Raw genomic sequence first — 19,744 nt, forward strand, 5'->3', positions numbered from 1 at the left:
ATATTTGTGTTTGTTGCGTATATCCCCATGTTCATGTTGCTATATATTATCAATGTGTAATAAATTTTGAATATTTTTTTACCATCAAACTGTTTGTGGTCTGGTTTAAAAACTCGGTGTGGAGGGGATGATAGTGGGTAGTATGTACAGGATAGGAGTGTGGAGGGATAACAGTAGGTAGTATTTGTAGGGGAGGAGTGTGGAGTGGATGACAGTGGGTAGTATTTGTAGGGGAGGAGTGTGGAGCGGATGACAATGGGTAGTATTTATAGGGGAGGAGTGTGGAGCGGATGACAGTAGGTAGTATTTGTAGGGGAGGAGTGTGGAGGAGATGAGAGTGGGTAGTATCTGTAGGGCAGGAGTGTGGAAGGGGTATGACAGTGGGCAGTATTTGTAGGGGAGGAGTGTGAAGGGTATGACAGTGGGCAGTATTTGTAGGGGAGGAGTGTGAAGGGTATGACAGTGGGCAGTATTTGTAGGGGAGGAGTGTGAAGGGTATGACAGTGGGCAGTATTTGTAGGGGAGGAGTGTGAAGGGTATGACAGTGGGCAGTATTTGTAGGGGAGGAGTGTGAAGGGTATGACAGTGGGCAGTATTTGTAGGGGAGGAGTGTGAAGGGTATGACAGTGGGCAGTATTTGTAGGGGAGGAGTGTGAAGGGTATGACAGTGGGCAGTATTTGTAGGGGAGGAGTGTGAAGGGTATGACAGTGGGCAGTATTTGTAGGGGAGGAGTGTGAAGGGTATGACAGTAGGCAGTATTTGTAGGGGAGGAGTGTGAAGGGTATGACAGTGGGTAGTATTTTTAGGGGAGGAGTGTGAAGGGTATGACAGTGGGCAGTATTTGCAGGGGAGGAGTGTGGAGGGGAGGAGTGTGGAGGGGAGGAGTGTGGAGCGGATGACAGTGGGTAGTATTTGTGGGGGTGGAGTGTGGAGCTGATGACAGTGGGTAGTATTTGTAGGGGAGGAGTGTGGAGCGGATGACAGTGGGCAGTATTTGTAGGGGAGGAGTGTGGAGGATATAACACCAATCAGTTTTTGCAGAAGAGGATTACCAGAGAATTTGATAGTGGGCAAAATTAGCAAAAGAGAAATGCCTGTGGTCCCCCAAGAAAATCCCCAATTTTTTCCTTGCGTGTGTTAGGTACATTCTTAAAATCCAAACCAGATCTAAAGGGTCTTGCATGCATTTTAGGGAGACTCCATGCAATTGTTTTTTATTCTTGCTGTATGATATGCTACAGCAAATGTGACATGTACAAAAAAACTATTTTAACTGTATTTTTTTTCTTTGTAAATCTCTGTGCTTTTAAAAGTAAAAATCACTGTTCCAGGTTGCATGAAATTTTTGTTATTTTTTTTTTTTTGCATTGATATATGTTCCCCTGGGTAGGGACCAACACCCCCAATTCCCCCCTCCCTCTCCATCCTTCCCATTACAATGCTATTTTCACACCTCTTTGCTTATTATCCCAGACAATGGACATTTTTAATTTGACAGATTCGGCTCCCATTGGTTTTAACAGCGTTTGGGTTTGGCATCCAAACTCTAAACTTCGCCTAACCCTGCTTGAACCAAACTCAGGGTAATTCTGTTCTTTACTAGTAAATATGCGTTCCTATGAAGTGAGTAATGCGCACATATTACTTTTCCCTGCACTGGGGAGCACCAGGGAGCTGTAAGTAATCTTCAAATAATGCCCTGGCTGTGTTTTAGTATTTTTTTAAAAAACCTTATGTATTTTTTTTTTTCAGCAAGATGAAGTTATATATCCTGCTGCTGCCATTCATCATGGGGGCACTTGCCTATGAAGGTAGGTTGTACAGGCCAATATTATGTGTCATAAGATAAAAAAATAGAGTGAAGGTGGGTTCTACTGTTTGTTATTATGTGTCATAGGATGGAAATATAGAGTCAAAGTAGGTTCTACAGACTAATTTTATGTGTTAGAAGATGGAAAATAGAGAAACGTTTGCTGTGTCCCCCACATGGCTTCTCGCAAACTGCAAACGGGACTTCTTATGGCTTTCCTTCAACAAAGGTTTTTTCCTTGTCACTCAACCATAAAGGCCAGATTTGTGGAGTGCACCACTAATAGTTGTCCTGTGGACAGATTCTCCTACCTGTGCTGTGGATCTCTGCAGCTCCTCCAGAGTTACCATGGGCCTCTTCGCTGCTTCTCTGATTAATGCTCTACTTGCCCAGCCTGTCAGTTTAGGTGGACAGCCTTGTCTTGGTAGGTTTGCAGTTGTGCTACGATCTTTCCATTTTCAGATGATGGATTGAACAGTGCTTTGAGATTTTCAAAGATTGGTGTAGTGATATGATATATAGTGGGTAGATAATTAGTTAGTAGTTATTATAATGATGATGTAAGTACTCTTCCGCAGCAACCCAGTTCTTCCAGAGAGATGCACTTTATTGACTTCCAACACAGAACAAGGTCCAAAGTCCACAGATGACAAAAATCCAACAGAGTAAATATAATTTAGAGTCCCATTATTCCTAGATCTGCCCCTTCATAGTCACACACAGACAGGACTGACTGCCAGCTTGAATAGTCCCCCCTGAAATACTAGTACACTAGAAGGGAGTTTCTGCTAGGTCAACCCAAAATACTCTTTAATCTTATTGTTACCCCCTCAAGTTTAATTACCATCAATAAATACTTCTTCTATGGTCCTTTAAACAATGTACCCTTTGAAATGTTCAATTAGGTTTACAGGCCATACCTCACACACCTAGGTAGACTTGCAAAAGATCAACATATCAAAGGGTCTTCAGCTGTCCCCTTGATATGTTAAAATTCAGTTGGGTTGGACAACCCAACTGAATTTCTGGTCAACATGGCACTCCAATACAACATTATACATAAATCGGCCAACATATTACAACATATACCCCCACTTGGGTCGGTTCTAACTACTAGAACTGACCCATAAATCAAACAAAAAAAATATCATTATGATTTAAGGTACTGAATGCTTTACAATGGCTCATATAAAATATGAAGTTGAAACTGGTTACATCTCTCTTCACCAGCCTCTAAAATATCCCCATGAAACAGTTATTAGATAATATAACTTTTAAAAAGGTTTGGATATGGCAGTAAAAACTGTGCTGCAAACTATTTTCTTTCACTTGACATTCATGAGCTTAAAGCTGTAGTCCATCTTGCAAGCATGTTACAATTCACATCTGCTTCTTTCCATTTCCTATTTGAGCAATGAAGAGCTGTTGTGTACCTGTCAGGTACCTGAATTTGTTGATTGCCAGCCACAATTTGCTTTTGTAATTTGCTGTAGGCCGACCCCTCATTGCCTTCAATAGAGCAGTTACTTGGATCATTCAGTCCATAATTACACCTGAATGGTATACCAACATATACATATACTCCCACACCATGGTTCAGATAGAATCAGCTTGACATCAGTGTTTATCAGATCTTCTATCCAGACAAAGCAGCAGTGGAAATTCTTGCCAGTATCCTCACCATGAAAGGTAGAAAGGTCTTTTTCATCCATATATGTCATAGCCTTTAGCATATTATAAACAACTGATTCAAGAAAGTTTCAAATTATGACTGGAGTGATGAATTTCACTCACCCCTCTTATAAATTTAGGAAAACCACCCAACATACTATAATTTATGCTATGCCAAGCCATTGTGCAGCATCTCACCTTAGATGTCTAATATATTGATCAATACGCATTATGTAATATGTACAGATGTTATGAAAATTATTTTAGGTTTAAATGCTTCTCTTTTGTTTTAAGATAAAGTTCAAATAAAACATAATGAAAATAAAAAAATTAAGAGCAAAATAAAATAAAAAAAAAAAAAATCCGGGTCACGGCACCAATGTAGTGATATGATATATAGTGTGCAGATAATTAATTAGTAGTTATTATAATGATGATGTAAGTACTCTTCCGCAGCAACCCAGTTCTTCCAGAGAGATGCACTTTATTGACTTCCAACACAGAACAAGGTCCAAAGTCCACAGATGACAAAAATCCAGCAGAGTAAATATAATTTAGAGTCCCATTTTTCCTAGATCTGCCCCTTCATAGTCACACACAGACAGGACTGACTGCCAGCTTGAATAGTCCCCCTTGAAATACTAGTACACTAGGAGGGAGTTTCTGCTAGGTCAACCCAAAATACTCTTTGATCTTATTGTTACCCCCTCAAGTCTAATTACCATCAATAAATATTTCTTCTATGGTCCTTTAATCAATGTACCCTTTGAAATGTTCAATTAGGTTTACAGGCCATACCTCACACACCTAGGTAGACTTGTATAAGATCAACATATCAAAGGGTCTTCAGCTGTCCCCTTGATATGTTAAAATTCAGTTGGCTTGGACAACTCAACTGAACTTCTGGTCAACATGGCACTCCAATACAACATTATACATAAATCGGCCAACATATTACAACACTTGGGATATTTTTTTTATAACCTAACCCGGATTAAAACTTCTCCACAACTTTATCCCTGACCTGTCTGGTGTGTTCCTTGGCCTTCATGATGCTGTTTGTTCACTAAGGTTCTCTAGGAAACCTCTCCAACAAGCCTCTGAGGGCTTCACAGAACAGCTACATTTATACTGAGATTAAATTACACACAGGTCTATTTACTTTTTAGGTGACTTCTGAAGGCAATTGGTTTCACTATATTTTAGTGTATCAGAGTAAAGGGGGTTGAATACAAATGCACACCACATTTTTCAGATATTTATTTGTAAAAAAAATTGAAAACCATTTATCGGTTTCTTTCCACTTCACAATTATGTGCCACTCTGTGATGGTCTATCACATAAAATCCCAATAAAATACATTTGCGGTTTTGGTTGTAACATGACAAAATGTGGAAAATTTCAAGGGGTGTGAATAGTTTTTCAAGGCACTGTAACTGTAGCAATACGCCAGCCAGGTGCACATTAGATTGCCCTATTTACAGCTAGTTCACCAAATGCATTTTTTTAGAAGACCTGGTTTGCCATCAGCATTCCAATTCATCCCAAAGGCTTAGGGTTGAGCTCAGGGCTCTTTGAAGCTTCTTAAAATTTCTTCACATCAACCTGGTCAGCCCATGTCTTCTTCTGGCTTTGTACACAGGGCCACAGTCATGCTAGAACAGAAATGGGCTTTCCTGAATTTGTTACAACAAGGTTGGAAGACCGCAATTGTCTAATATATCTTTGTATGCTGTAGAATTAATGTCATGTTAACATTTGAGCTTCTTCGAGCAATTTTGGAGTAACTTGTACATCACACTCATTTTTCAGGCATTTTCAGTTTTGTGTCTGTTTGTTTTAGCCATTGGAAAGCTTGTTACTAGGAGACTTATATAACATAATCATGTGTTACGCTGATTTTCATGAATTTTCCAGACACTCCCATTGAAGCCTATATGGATTAAAAATTTGGGTTAATTTGTTGAGAAGACCTGGTTTGCCATCAGCATTTAAATTCATCTCCAAAGTGTTCAATAGGATTGAGGTCAGGGCTTTTAAAGTTTCTTCAAAATCCTTCAAACCAAATTAGTAAACCTATGTCATTATGTAGATGGCTTTGTACACAGGGGCACACACGTGGTGGAATAGAAAAGGGTCTTTCCCAAAGTGTTAACTGTATTAACCATACCCTTCACCAGCAACATCTGAACTCCAAATCTATAGTAGGTAGATGTGATTGTCAGGAAATCATGAAACTCTGTATTTTTTTTATTGCTTACCTTATGCTTAATTGTTTTTTTCTAGATATGAGTGATAAAGTGTTCCTCTTCCCAGCACCAAGTGCTATGGCACATGTGATACTAAAGCCTGAGATAAAAAAGTCATTACAAAGGCTCACCATCTGTCTTCGATCTTATACAGAGCTTACACGGGAATACAGTCTCTTTTCTCTGGCAGTGTCTGGTGCTGACAATGCCTTCCTAATTTTCCCCAAATCATCAAATATCTATACATATATACTCCAGGAGCAGAGCGCATTCAAGACAGACCCAGAGACCCTGGCCTGGAAGCACACCTGTGCAACATGGGACTCCACCACTGGGGTAATCCAACTTTGGATCAATGGGAAGCTCTACCCAAGAAAAGTTTCAAAGAAAGGGTCGACTATTGGTGCCGAAACAAGTATAGTTTTGGGACAAGACCAAGACACATTTGGGGGAGGTTTTGATATTAACCAGTCATTTGTTGGTGAAATAAGTGATGTCCATATGTGGAATTATATTTTGACACCAGATGAAATGAAGGGAGTTATTTCTGGGCATGTCAAAGGAAATCACATTAACTGGAATTCTCTTAACTATGAAATTAAAGGCAATATCCTGGTTCAACCCAAGCTCTATTGTAAGTCTTGGGATTGTGCCAGCTCAAAGCACAAAGAATCCATTGCAGGTTAGTAGCCCTTACAGTTAGAAATTACGCTGACATTTTTTTTTTTCTATAAATGTTTGATACAGGGAGCATCTATGGTAGCATTAAAAAAGTCCACAATGTGAATATTTTGTGACACCTTTAGTATAAATGATTCCCCCAGACAGTCCTGCCTTAAAGAGCATCTAAACCCAACAACAAAAAAGTTGCATTTTGTTTTGTTGTACTCCATAGATGTTGTAGTTGTCTTTGTTTTCTTTTTTGTCAGGCTTTTTCTCCTTTACTTTTACCTGTTGATCCTGCCAGTAGTACGCTTCCTGTCCTAGGGTGACAACACACACTTTTCTTCATTGTATCCATGGAGGAGCAGTATTTTCACCTAGGCTGCTCTTTTTATTAGGATTACAAACACCACTCCCCCTCTGTCCCCCATCCTCATTTCCACAGAGGAAATGCACAGATAGGTATAACATATCTTTACAGGTGCAACAGGTATTTTTCTGTACTTCCAGAAAATAATACAAACGCAGCCATTAAGAACTGCTAAGCTGCAATGTTTTACATTTTTGTTCTTGGGTTTACACCAAACAAAATGAGATTAGTGTGTGGCCCTGTCAGCACAGCCAAATGGTGCTTGCATCTAATCAGATGCTGTTCTGTTAATACCTATGAGTGTATAGCCAGCATAACATCTAAAAAAAAAAACCTTCAGAAATCTGTTGGTCCTTTATTTTTATATAACATAATTATATTTTATATTTATTTGATTCAAATGAAAGGAAAAATCTAATTTTAGTCCTAAACACAATCAATAGAAAGAAAAATGTTAAAAAAAAGTATGTGTTCCCTTTAACTGTATCAGCTTGGCTCTGGAAATTTTTAAAGTTGGAACATACAGGACCAAAAAACATTACTTTTTAATTTTGATTGTTCAGCTATCATGGAAATAAAATTACAATCCTCAATGGCTCACTATAAGTAGCAATTTTAATTGTACATGTTTTCATTAAATCGTTGTGCATACTGTAGATATGCTTGTATTGTCTTGGAAAATGAAAGTCTGCACTTTTCTTACTTTCTTTCAAAATCAGTAAATAAATGCATGAAAGCAATTGTGCTCAAAGTGTCTTCTTTCCAAAAATTTATTGTTTCCTAATGATATCGCTGTTTTGGAGATTTGCATAGCTGTATACTATATTGGCAAAACCTGACCCTCCACCCTACAATAGACCAAACGTATGTGGACCCCCCCTCCCTCCAAATCAGGGTGTTTAGGTGTTTTCAGGAAAGGATACTGTAAGCCCTGGTTCACACTCTAGAGTAATTTGAAGCACTTTTCTAGTGGTGCTTTAACACTCTATATTTGTATTGTATGGAACCTGTTCACAAGCTTTGTGTCTCCAGAAGTTTGTTGCTCAAAACTCAAAAAAAGCACAAGGTCATCTCTAGGGCAGAGTCACACATTTTGGTCCCTAGAGGAAGTGGCTGGTTTCTGTACATAGCACGTGTTTTTCATGCTACTTCTTGCCTCTCAAGTCTATAGTAAATAGCCTTCCATTGGCTTAAACAAAACAAAAAAACAAACACTTCAACACATCTAAAAAACGTGAATACATGTTATTGAAGAAGCTCAAGTGTGAACATTCTTCATTCTACAGCATACAGAGATATATTAGACAAATGTGCACTTCCAACCAAGTGTTAACAGTTTGGTGAAGGCTAATTTATATTCCATCATGACTGTTCCCCTGTGTGCAAAGCCAGGTCCATAAAGACATGGTCGGACCAATCTGGAGTGGAGGAACTAGATTAACCTGCACAGAGCCCTGACCTCAACCCCACAAAATACCTTTGAGGTGAATTGGAACACAACACACTTTGCATCCAACATCAGCACCTAATCCCACAAATGTTTTTTTTTGGCTGAATGGACAAAAACTCCAAGAGACACTATCCAAAATCTTGTGGAAAGCCTTCAAAGAAGAGTGGAGCCACATCCATAAAGACATGGATTGATGAGTTTGGTTTGGAGGCAACTGAGTGGCCTGAACAAAGTCCTGATATCATCGCCACCGAACACCTTTGGGATAATTTGAAACCCAGGTAGTAAGTCAGGTCTTCTCACCCAACACCAGCACCTGATCTTACAAATGTTGTTTGACTGAATGGATGCAAACTCTCACAGATACAAAGATACGATCCAAAATCATGTGAAAAGCCTTTCCACAAGAGGGAAGACTATTATTGCAATGGATGTTGGAGGGGGAGGGTAACTCCCCATAATTTGAAATGAGATGTCCTACAAGCTCTTATACTGTAGGTGTGATGGTCAGGTGTTCAAAACTTGGCCCATATAGTGTAGCACACACAAGGAATCCAGGAATTTTCCTAAATCTCAGTACCTACACAACTTTTGATAATAAAATTCGAACTTAGCAATTTGTTGCCCTTTGCAAAACTGGAGTTCCCTTTAACGCAGCTGTAAAACAATATGTTCCCACTTAATTGCCACCTAATACAAACTCTCCTTAACTGATATTAATACACATTTTATCAGCAAAATTACCAAAAATTCCTTTTTAGTTTGTTTATTTGAGGTTTCACATAGCACCGAGGGATGGGGAGTAGGGTGGCCACCTCATCCCATTAAAAAACATATACAGCATTGCCAGTCACAACAGGGAAATAGGTGGAACTGGCAGGATCAACAATTTTCTTTTTAAAAAAAGAGGTTAAAAAAACATCATCAATTGTATAGACTGTAGTTGAGTGATCCATTTTCAAACTTTTTTTACTGTGAGTTTACAGACACTGAACTCTAGATATAAATTAGATATGAAGAGACACATTATCGCAGCTCTGGATTCATTGATACATCATCATACAGTATGTATGTTTTTAAGCGGGTAGTGTAAGTACTTGAATATGACCTGGTAATTATCAGCCTCTTGTAGTCCCTGTACAGCAAGGCTAGAGTTTCAGAGGAAAAAACAGCACAAGAAGCCAATCGGTTCCAGTGCTGACAAGAAGCATGCTGATAGGAGGAGTGAGAAGTGTGACAGAGCGATAAACTGATCACTGCACTACTCCTTCTTTCACTGTCCATTCACATTCTAGGCTGGGTCTGAGATGACCTGGGTTGAGAGGAAGTGGGTTTAATGATGTTAACCATTATATTGAGGACATTTAGTGGCAGAAAAAAGTACTGGTGGGGAAACGTTTCAGATAACCTGGATTAGTTATTTTATTTTTAAATTGGCCATTCATTTTTATCTTGTTATTTTTGTTCTGCTTTAATTTCTCTCACTGCCACATCTTACAGTAACTCCTGACTTACACACCCAACAGTGGGCAACATACCTTGGGCTAGACCTAGTAGCGGTAGACAGGTACTACATCTTGGGAAACCTTGAAATCTCACTCATGCAATGTACTTGCAATAGGAACCAACCATAATAATGATGACCTGTGGGTATTTGGTACCTGTCGAAATTGTGCAATTTGTCCCTGGTTATCCCCCCACCTGTTTTTGGGACTGTGGACAATTAGGAATCTGTTTCCACATATTATGGTCGTGCCCACAGGCTCAGCAATTCTAAACTGCTGTTTTCTCACTCTTGACTACACTCAGTGGCGGTGCGTCCATTAGGGGCACCTGGGCCTCGCCCCCTCTGTCACGCCACCCCCTCTATGTGGAATGGATAGATTCATGCATAGCATGAATATATATACAGTATATATATATATATATATATATATATATATATATATATATATATATATATATATATATATATATACATATATATATATATATATATATATATATATATATATATATATATATATATATATACATATATATATATATATATATATATATATATATATATATATATATATATATATATATATATATATATATATGGGGGACAGAAAGTATTCAGACCCCCTTAAATTTTTCACTCTTTGTTATATTGCAGCCATTTGCTAAAATCATTTAAGTTCATTTTTTTTCCTCAATAATGTACACACAGCACCCCATATTGACAGAAAAACACAGAATTGTTGACATTTTTGCAGATTTATTAAAAAAGAAAAACTGAAATATCACATGGTCCTAAGTATTCAGACCCTTTGCTCAGTATTTAGTAGAAGCTCCCTTTTGATCTAATACAGCCATGAGTCTTTTTGGGAAAGATGCAACAAGTTTTTCACACTTGGATTTGGGGATCCTCTGCCATTCCTCCTTGCAGATCCTCTCCAGTTCTGTCAGGTTGGATGGTAAACGTTGGTGGACAGCCATTTTTAGGTCTCTCCAGAGATGCTCAATTGGGTTTAAGTCAGGGCTCTGGCTGGGCCATTCAAGAACAGTCACGGAGTTGTTGTGAAGCCACTCCTTCGTTATTTTAGCTGTGTGCTTAGGGTCATTGTCTTGTTGGAAGGTAAACCTTCGGCCCAGTCTGAGGTTCTGAGCACTCTGGAGAAGGTTTTCGTCCAGGATATCCCTGTACTTGGCCGCATTTATCTTTCCCTCGATTGCAACCAGTCGTCCTGTCCCTGCAGCTGAAAAACACCCCCACAGCATGATGCTGCCACCTCCACGCTTCACTGTTGGGACTGTATTGGACAGGTGATGAGCAGTGCCTGTTTTTTTCCACACATACCGCTTAGAATTGGTAAAACTGATGGATTTGTTGAGATTTTGGAGGTATGAAGCCCCCAACACTGGGTCTGCAGTTTGATGGTTCCAATGTGGTGGGAAACCATGAACCTCATTCCTGCATGACCACATAAAAAAATGACATCTACTAATCCCACCCTTCAAAAAACAAGGCTTAACCCACCCCGTGCTTCCTGAGACAATACTCAACCAACGTTCCATCACCCTTTATCCAACTACATTCCAGCTTTTTTTTTTGTATGTAGTACAGACCTCCCACAGGTCCAACCCATTTGCTACAGATTCTCTTGCCATTCCGGTGCACAAACAGCCAGGCACACAACCACTCGAGCAGTCTCACTACTCAGTGACCAGACAAGGAGTGTATTTTTATGCTTGTTGAACTTGGTTGGGGTGCAAGGGGAGGCTTTGGGATACTCCAAAGCTGCTGATGGGCACTAAAGACTTTACTAGATCTCTTTATGCACTGATGAAGGGGGCAACGCGAGGGGCCCGAAAAACACATTGGCTATCAAGTGTATTACATATTTGGAAAAAAAAACCTCTCCTCTGGCTTTCAACTCTTCGTTGTTGTGCTCCAATATTCTGACCCGACTATGGATGTATGGATGTATAGATGTTGATCTTAGAGGTCCTCCAACATCTTGGGTACCATGGCAGCAGCGTGGGACATTGAAGATCTCTATTTGAGCATTCCCAACAGTATATTTTTGCTTACTTATAATGAGTTCATGTTTGTGTTTTCCCATTTCTTCCAGAAACAGGGTTCTGCTATGTGCACTAGATATGCTAGATACTAGATGTGCTCCAGCATATGCAAATCTGACTCTGGGGACTGGAAACAACAAATATTTGGCACAGGTATAACAAGGACCTGCTCTTTTTATGGACAGGGACTGTAAGAGAGATAAAGAAGTTTTAAAAGCAAATGACTGAAAAATTACATTTATAGAGGATGCCCAGAAAGTCGTTTTTGGGATCTGTCGATCAGCCTCACTGATGAAAGGTTACTTACAACACAATTGTACAGGAAAGCCACTCCGTGGTTGAATAGTGAATTTGTTTTATGGATGCCTATTATTTAAAATAACTGTATATATTCGAGATTGGATTCATTGTTTGAAGTTCTTGTTCCACACCATGCTTTTGGCCTTCTAGGGGAAATGGGGAGTGCATGCCATATGGGATTTAATTTCCTTAGGACATTAGAATCCCTTCTTGGACAAACATTGTGGCTACACTTTTGATAATTAATGTGTTCACAAAAGTGAGTACATCCCTCATATTTTTGTTAATATTTTATTATATTTTTTCATATGACAACACTGAAGAAATGACTGTATGTAAAGTAGTGAGTGTACAGCTTGTATAACAGTGTACATTTGCTGTCCCCTCAAAATAACTCACCACACGGGCATTAATGTCTAAACCGCTGGCAACAAAAGTGAGTACACCCCTAAGTGAAAATGTCCAAATTGGGCCTAAAGTGTCAATATTTTGTGTGGCCACCATTATTTTAAAGCACTGCTTTAACCATCTTGGGCATGGAGTTCACCAGAGCTTCACAGGTTGCCACTGGAGTCCTATTCCACTCCTCCATGATGACATCACGGAGCTGGTGGATGTTAGAGACCTTGCCATTATCCACCTTCTGTTTGAGGATTTCCCATGCTCAATAGGGTTTAGGTCTGGAGACATGATTGGCCAGTCCATCACCTTTACCCTCAGCTTATTTAGCAAGGCAGTGGTGGTCTTGGAGGTGTGTTTGGGGTCAATATCATGTTGGAATATTGGCCTGCGGCCCAGTCTCCGAAGGGAGGGGATCATACTCTGCTTCAGTATGTCATACTACATGTTGGCATTCATGGTTCCCTCAAAGATCTGTAGCCCCCTAGTGCCAACAGCACTTATGCAGCCCCAGACCATGACACACCCTCCACCATGTTTGACTGTAGGCAAGACACACTTGTCTTTGTACTCCTCACCTGGTTGCCACCACACAAGCTTGACACCATCTGAACCAAATAAGTTTATCTTGGTCTCATCAGACCACAGGACATGGTTCCAGTAATCCATGTCCTTAGTCTGCTTGTCTTCAGCAAACTGTTTGCAGACTTTCTTGTGCATCATCCCTAGAAGAGGTTTCCTTCTGGGACGACAGCCATGCAGACCAATTTGATGCAGTGTGTGGCGTATGGTCTGAGCACTGACAGGCTGACCCCCCACCCCTTCAACCTCTGCAGCAATGCTAGCAGCACTCATATGTCTATTTCCCAAAGACAACCTCTGGATATGACGCTGAGCACGTGCACTCAACTTCTTTGGTCGACCATGGCAAGGCTTGTTCCGAGTGGAACCTGTCCTGTTAAACCGCTGTATGGTCTTGGCCACCATACTGCAGCTCAGTTTCAGGGTCTTGGCAATCTTCTTATAGACTAGGCCATCTTTATGTAGAGCAACAATTCTTTTTTTCAGATCCTCAGTGAGTTCTTTGCCATGAGGTGCCATGCTGAACTTCCAGTGACCAGTATGAGAGAGTAAGAGTGATATTTAACACACCTGCTCCCTATTCACATCTGAGACCTTGTAACACTAACGAATCACATGACACAGGGAGGGAAAATGGCTCATTGGGCCCAATTTGGACATTTTCACTTAGGGATGTACTCACTTTTGTTGTCAGCGGTTTGGACAATAATGGCTGTGTGTTGAGTTATTTTGAGAGGACAGCAAATTTACACTGTTATACAAGCTGTACACTCACTACCTTACATTGTAGCAAAGTGTCATTTCTTCAGTGTTGTCACATGAAAAGATATAATAAAATATTAACAAAAATGTGAGGGGTGTACTCACTTCTGTGAGATACTGTATATATCACAAACAGAGTGTCTGAAAGGTGGTGATTCATGTCCTCTGCCTCTTCAGCAGTGTTCCCTGTTCTCTGCCTCTCCCCTGGTGACTCCCTGTCTTCTGTCTGGTGACCCTTGTCCTCTGTCCCTCCAGTGGTTATCCTTGTCCTCTGCTTCTCCACCCTGCTTACCCTGCCATCAGCTTATGCCCTGCTGACCTTCCATCCTTTGAAAACAAGGAGAAAAAGGGAGGGTGGGGGGTGGTAGGCGCAGAAGCTGATTATCTCATGTAAAAGCAGCAATTGATTAAAAGGAGGTTAAGAGAGTCCAAAAAGTCCATCACTTGGGCAGGCTAATCCAAGTACTGAAGCTGGCTCTAGAGACATGGAAGATAAAACAAAAGGTGAAGCGCCTCTAAGTGCAGTAGGACTGGTAAATGGAATATACCTCAATTAAGGGCTACTCACATGGTACATAAAGAAACGTCTCATCATGGATGGTGGTCCAGGAAGCCAGGTGGAAGAGAAGCCAATAGAGACTGCAGGATATCTCACTGTGAAGCCCCAGACACGAGTAGGAAGCTGGCCTGTGTCCCCCTCAATCCAGTGTATAGCAGCATGGAGCGCAGCACTGGGAGCGGCTTGTGGCGGGATGACATCAGCAGTGTGGAGCGCAGTGCTGGGAGCAGCGTGCGCCTGAATGATGTCAGCAGCCAGGAGCGCAGCGCTGGGAACAGCATGCAGTGGGATGGCATCTGTAGTGTGGAGCATAGCGCTGGGAGCGGAATGCGGCGGGATGATGGATGCGCACATACTCCAAAACAGTATGGCGCATGCTCCAAAACACGCCGCATTGATTTTTGGTCCTGCTGACGCCATCCTGCAGCACGACTCTCCCAGCACTGCAGTCCACGTTGCTATCCACCGGATCGATGGGGACAGAGGCCGGCTTTCTCCTCTTCCCTGGGGCTTCACAGCGAGTTATTCCACGGTCTCTCTTGTCTTCTCTTCCACCTGGCGCCCCAGACCACCATCTACGAAGAACCTGTTTTTTATTTACCGATGTGAGTAGTCCTTAATTGGGGCATATTCAATTTACCAGTCCTACTGCACTTAGAGGCGCTTCTCCTTTTGTTTTACTTTTAATCCTTTGCCCTGCTGACTCCCTGTACATTGCCCTGCTACCTTCTGTTCTCTCCCTTGGAGACCCCTGTACACTGCCCTAAAAAACCATAGCCTCTGTACACTGCCCTACAAACCTCTGCCCTGCTCATGCCCTGTACAACTGTTCTTCTGACCTCCCATCCTCTGCCACCCTGACATTTTTTATTGCACCCCCCACATCAGACAGGCTAAATCCATCCCTGGTGCAAGGTCATAGAGGAAGCCAGGTCACTAACAGGATCAAAGATGCACATCAAGACTGGATCCAGAGGAACAAGGCTCAGGACCATACAGAAAAGAACTAGTGCAGTGTTCAGTTTACAGCTGTGACCAAAAGTTTTGAGAATGACACAAATATTAATTTTCACAAAGTCTGCTGTCTCAGTTTTTATGGTGGTGATTTACATTTACTCCAGAATGTTATGAAGAGTTATCAGATCAATTGCAATTAATTGCAAAGTCCCTCTTTGCCATGAAAATGAACCTAATCCCATAAAAAACATTCCCACTGCATTTGTGAAGAAGGCTTCAGGGCACCAAAGAAAGTCCAGCAAGTGTCAGGATCGTCTCCTACAGTGGATTCAGGTGCGGGATCGGGGCACCACCAGTGCAGAGCTTACTCAGGAATGGCAGCAGGCAGGTGTGAGTACATCGGCACGCACAGTGAGGAGAAGACTTTTGGAGGATGGCCTGGTGTCAAGAAGGGCAGCAAAGAAGCCACTTCTCTCCAGGAAAACATCAGGGACAGACTGATATTCTGGAAAAGGTACAGGGATTGGACTGCTGAGGACTGGGGTAAAGTCATTTTCTCTGATGCATCCCCATTCCGATTGTTTGGGACATCTGTAAAAAACCTTGTCCGGAGAAGAACAGGTGAGCGCTATCATCAGTCCTGCATCATGCTAACAGCAAAGCAACCTGAGACCATTCATGTGCGGGGTTGCTTCTCAGCCAAGGGATTGGGCTCACTCACAATATTACCTAGGAACACAGCCATGAATAAAGAATGGTACAAAAACATCCTTCAAGAGCAACTTCTCCCAACCATCCAAGAACAGTTTGGTGAGGAACAATGCCTTTTCTAGCATGATGGAGCACCTTTCCATAAGGAAAAATTGATAACAAAGTGGCTTGGGGAACAAGACATCGAAATTTTGGGTCCATGGCCATGCCCCCCACCAAACCTTAATCCCATTGAGAACTTGGATTAATCCTCAAGAGGCGGGTGAATAAAAATAAAAACCCACAAATTCTGACAAACTCCAAGCATTGATAATGCAAGAATGGGCTGCCATCAGTCAGGATGTGGCCCAGAAGTTGATTGACATGCCAGGGCGAATTGCAGAGGTCTTGAAAAAGAAGAGTCAACAGTGCAAATATTGAGTCTTTGCATAGACTTAATGTAATCTTCAGTAAAAGCTTTTGACACTTATGAAATGTTTGTAATTATATTTCAGTATACCATAGTGACCCATCTGACAGAAAGATCTAAAAACACTGAAGCAGAAGACTTTGTGAAAATGACTATTTGTGTCATTCTCAAAACTTTTAGGCTGTAAATAGGCTACTTGGCAGCAGTGGCAATGATGCTTGTGCAGTCCGTATTCTATGCTCATAAAACTGTGCACGGCTATTCCTATGAGCATGGCTAAGTTCCGGGGGGGGGGGCAGAGTGAAATGGGTTGGGGGCGTGGCCTGGTCAGAATCCAGGCTGAGGCTGCCACTCCATTCACTGCAGCAGGACACTATAGATGTGCGACTTCCAGGGGTCACCGCCGCGACCTCCGTGAGTGTGATCGCGGGTCCTGCGGACTCGATGTCCGCGGGGATACCCACAATTGTCTCACGGTGAGGAAGAACGGGGAAATGCTGATGTAAACAAGCATCTCCCCCTTCTGCCCAGTGACAGGACACTGATCAGAGCTCCCTGTAATCTGGAGCAGTGATCAGTGTCATGTCACACATAGCCCCTCCCCCTCACAGTTAGAATAACTCCCTAGGACACACTTAACCCCTTCACTGCCCCCTAGTGGTTAACCCCTTCACTGCCACATTTACACAGTAATCAAAGCATTTTTAATTGCACTGATCGATGTATAAATGTGAATGGTCCCAAAATCACACCAAAAGTGTCTGATCTGTACGCCATAATGTCGCAGTCACGATAAAAATTGCTGATCGCCACCATTACTAGTAAAAAAAAAATTATTAATAAAAATGCCATAAAACTATCCCCTATTTTGTAGATGCTATAACTTTTGCGCAAACCAATAAATTTTTTTACCAAAAATATGTTAAAGAATACGTATCGGCCTAAACTGAGGAAAAAAAATGTCCTGTTACATATTTTTTGGGGATATTTTTATAGCAAAAAGTAAAAAATGATGCGTTTTTTTTCAAAATTGTCGCTTTTTTTGTTTATAGCGCAAAAAATAAAAACCGCAGGGGTGATCAAATACCACCAAAAGAAAGCTCTATTTGTGGGGAAAAAAGGACGCCAATTTTGTTTGGGAGCCACGTCGCATGACCGTGCAATTGTCAGTTAAAGAGGCGCAGTGCCGAATCACAAAAAGTGCTCTGGTCTTTGAGCAGCCAAATGGTCCGGCGCTTAAGTGGTTAAGGATGGGCAGTATGTACAGGAGAGGAGTGTGGAGGGGATGACAGTGGACAGTATGTACAGGAGAGGAGTGTGGAGGGGATGACAGTGGGCAGTATGTACAGGAGAGGAGTGTGAAGGGGATGAGAGTTAGCACTATGTACAGGGGAGGAGTGTGGAGGAGATGACCGTGAGCAGTATGTACAGCAGAGGAGTGTGGAGGACATGACAGTGAGCAGTATGTACAGGAGAGGAGTGTGGAGAGATGACAGTGAGCAGTATGTACGGGAGAAGAGTGTGGAGGGTATGACAGTGGGCACTATGTACAGGAGTGGAGTGTGGAGAGATGACAGTGAGCAGTATGTACAGGGGAGGAGTGTGGAGGGGATGACAGTGGGCAGTATGTACGGGAGAAGAGTGTGGAAGGTATGACAGTGGGCAGTATGTACAGGAGAGGAGTGTGAAGGGGATGAGAGTTAGCACTATGTACAGGGGAGGAGTGTGGAGGAGATGACCGTGAGCAGTATGTACAGCAGAGGAGTGTGGAGGACATGACAGTGAGCAGTATGTACAGGAGAGGAGTGTGGAGAGATGACAGTGAGCAGTATGTACGGGAGAAGAGTGTGGAGGGTATGACAGTGGGCACTATGTACAGGAGTGGAGTGTGGAGAGATGACAGTGAGCAGTATGTACAGGGGAGGAGTGTGGAGGGGATGACAGTGGGCAGTATGTACGGGAGAAGAGTGTGGAAGGTATGACAGTGGGCAGTATGTACAGGAGAGGAGTGTGGAGGGGATGACGGTGAGCAGTATGTACAGGAGAGGAGTGTGGAGGAGGTGACAGTGAGCAGTATGTACAGGAAAGGAGTGTGGAGGAGATGACAGTGAGCAGTATGTACAGGGGAGGAGTGTGGAGGGGATGACAGTGGGCAGTATGTACAGGAGTGGAGTGTGGAGAGATGACAGTGAGCAGTATGTACAGGAGAGGAGTGTGGAGGGGGTGACAGTGAGCAGTATGTACAGGAGAGGAGTGTGGAGGAGATGACAGTGAGCAGTATGTACAGGGGAGGAGTGTGGAGGGGATGGCAGTGGGCACTATGTACAGGAGAAGAGTGTGGAGGGGATAACAGTGAGGAGTATGTACAGGAGAGGAGTGTGGAGGGGATGACAGTGGGCACTATGTACAGGAGTGGAGTGTGGAGAGATGACAGTGAGCAGTATGTACAGGAGAGGAGTGTGGAGGGGATGACAGTGGGCAGTATGTAGAGAAGAGGAATGTGGAGGGGATGACAGTGGACAGTATGTAAAGGAGTGGAGTGTGGAGGGTATGACAGTGGGTAGTATGTACAGGAGAGGAGTGTGAAGGGATGAGAGTGGGCAGTATGTACAGGAGAGGAGTGTGGAGGGGATGACAGTGGGCAGTATGTACAGGAGAGGAGTGGGGAGGGGATGACAGTGGGCAGTATGTATGGGAGAGGAGTGTGGAGGGGATGACAGTGGGCACTATGTACAGGAGAGAAGAGTGGAGGGGATGACAGTGGGCACTATACACATGAGAGGAGTGTGGAGGGGTTGACAGTGGGCACTATGTACAGGAGAGGAGTGTGGAGGGGTTGACAGTGGGCACTATGTACAGGAGAGGAGTGTGGAGGGGATGACAGTGAGCACTGTCATGGCCGGGATACATAAAAACTTTCATAATTCATGAAACACTCAGCTAAGGAGTCATCATTAGAGCCGAAACAACTAATTGATTACCGTATATACTTGAGTATAAGCCAAGTTTTTCAGCACATGTTTTTCTACTGAAAATGCCCCCCTCGGCTTATACTCGAGTCAAGCACTTTTCTGCAGCAGAGAATGACATTTTCTGAACCGACTTTGGGGCCCCGTATCTCGGGGCCTTTTTGTGCTAGGAGCCCCAAATTTGGTGTGCAAACCCAGTGGAACTAGCATTACAACATATCTGGGGTTCCTAGCTCCGAATGGCCCTGAGATACGGGGCCCCAAATTCAGTTCAGAAAATGTCATTCTCTGCTGCAGAAAAGTGCTTGACAT

The 19,744-nt window shown here is 42.4% G+C and overlaps 1 protein-coding gene across 1 annotated transcript; it reads left to right on the plus strand.

Moving 5' to 3' along the window:
- Window positions 1–1,757: 1,757 nt before the first annotated feature.
- LOC141122567 (C-reactive protein-like) lies at window positions 1,758–6,418 on the plus strand. The gene is made up of 2 exons (XM_073611984.1): window positions 1,758–1,812; window positions 5,769–6,418. Exons 1-2 carry the CDS (start codon window positions 1,758–1,760, stop codon window positions 6,416–6,418), a joined length of 705 nt encoding a protein of 234 aa, XP_073468085.1.
- The last annotated feature ends 13,326 nt before the right edge of the window (window positions 6,419–19,744 follow it).

Source organism: Aquarana catesbeiana, unplaced genomic scaffold (genome assembly GCF_042186555.1).
Source record: "Aquarana catesbeiana isolate 2022-GZ unplaced genomic scaffold, ASM4218655v1 unanchor50, whole genome shotgun sequence".
NCBI lineage: Eukaryota > Metazoa > Chordata > Amphibia > Anura > Ranidae > Aquarana > Aquarana catesbeiana.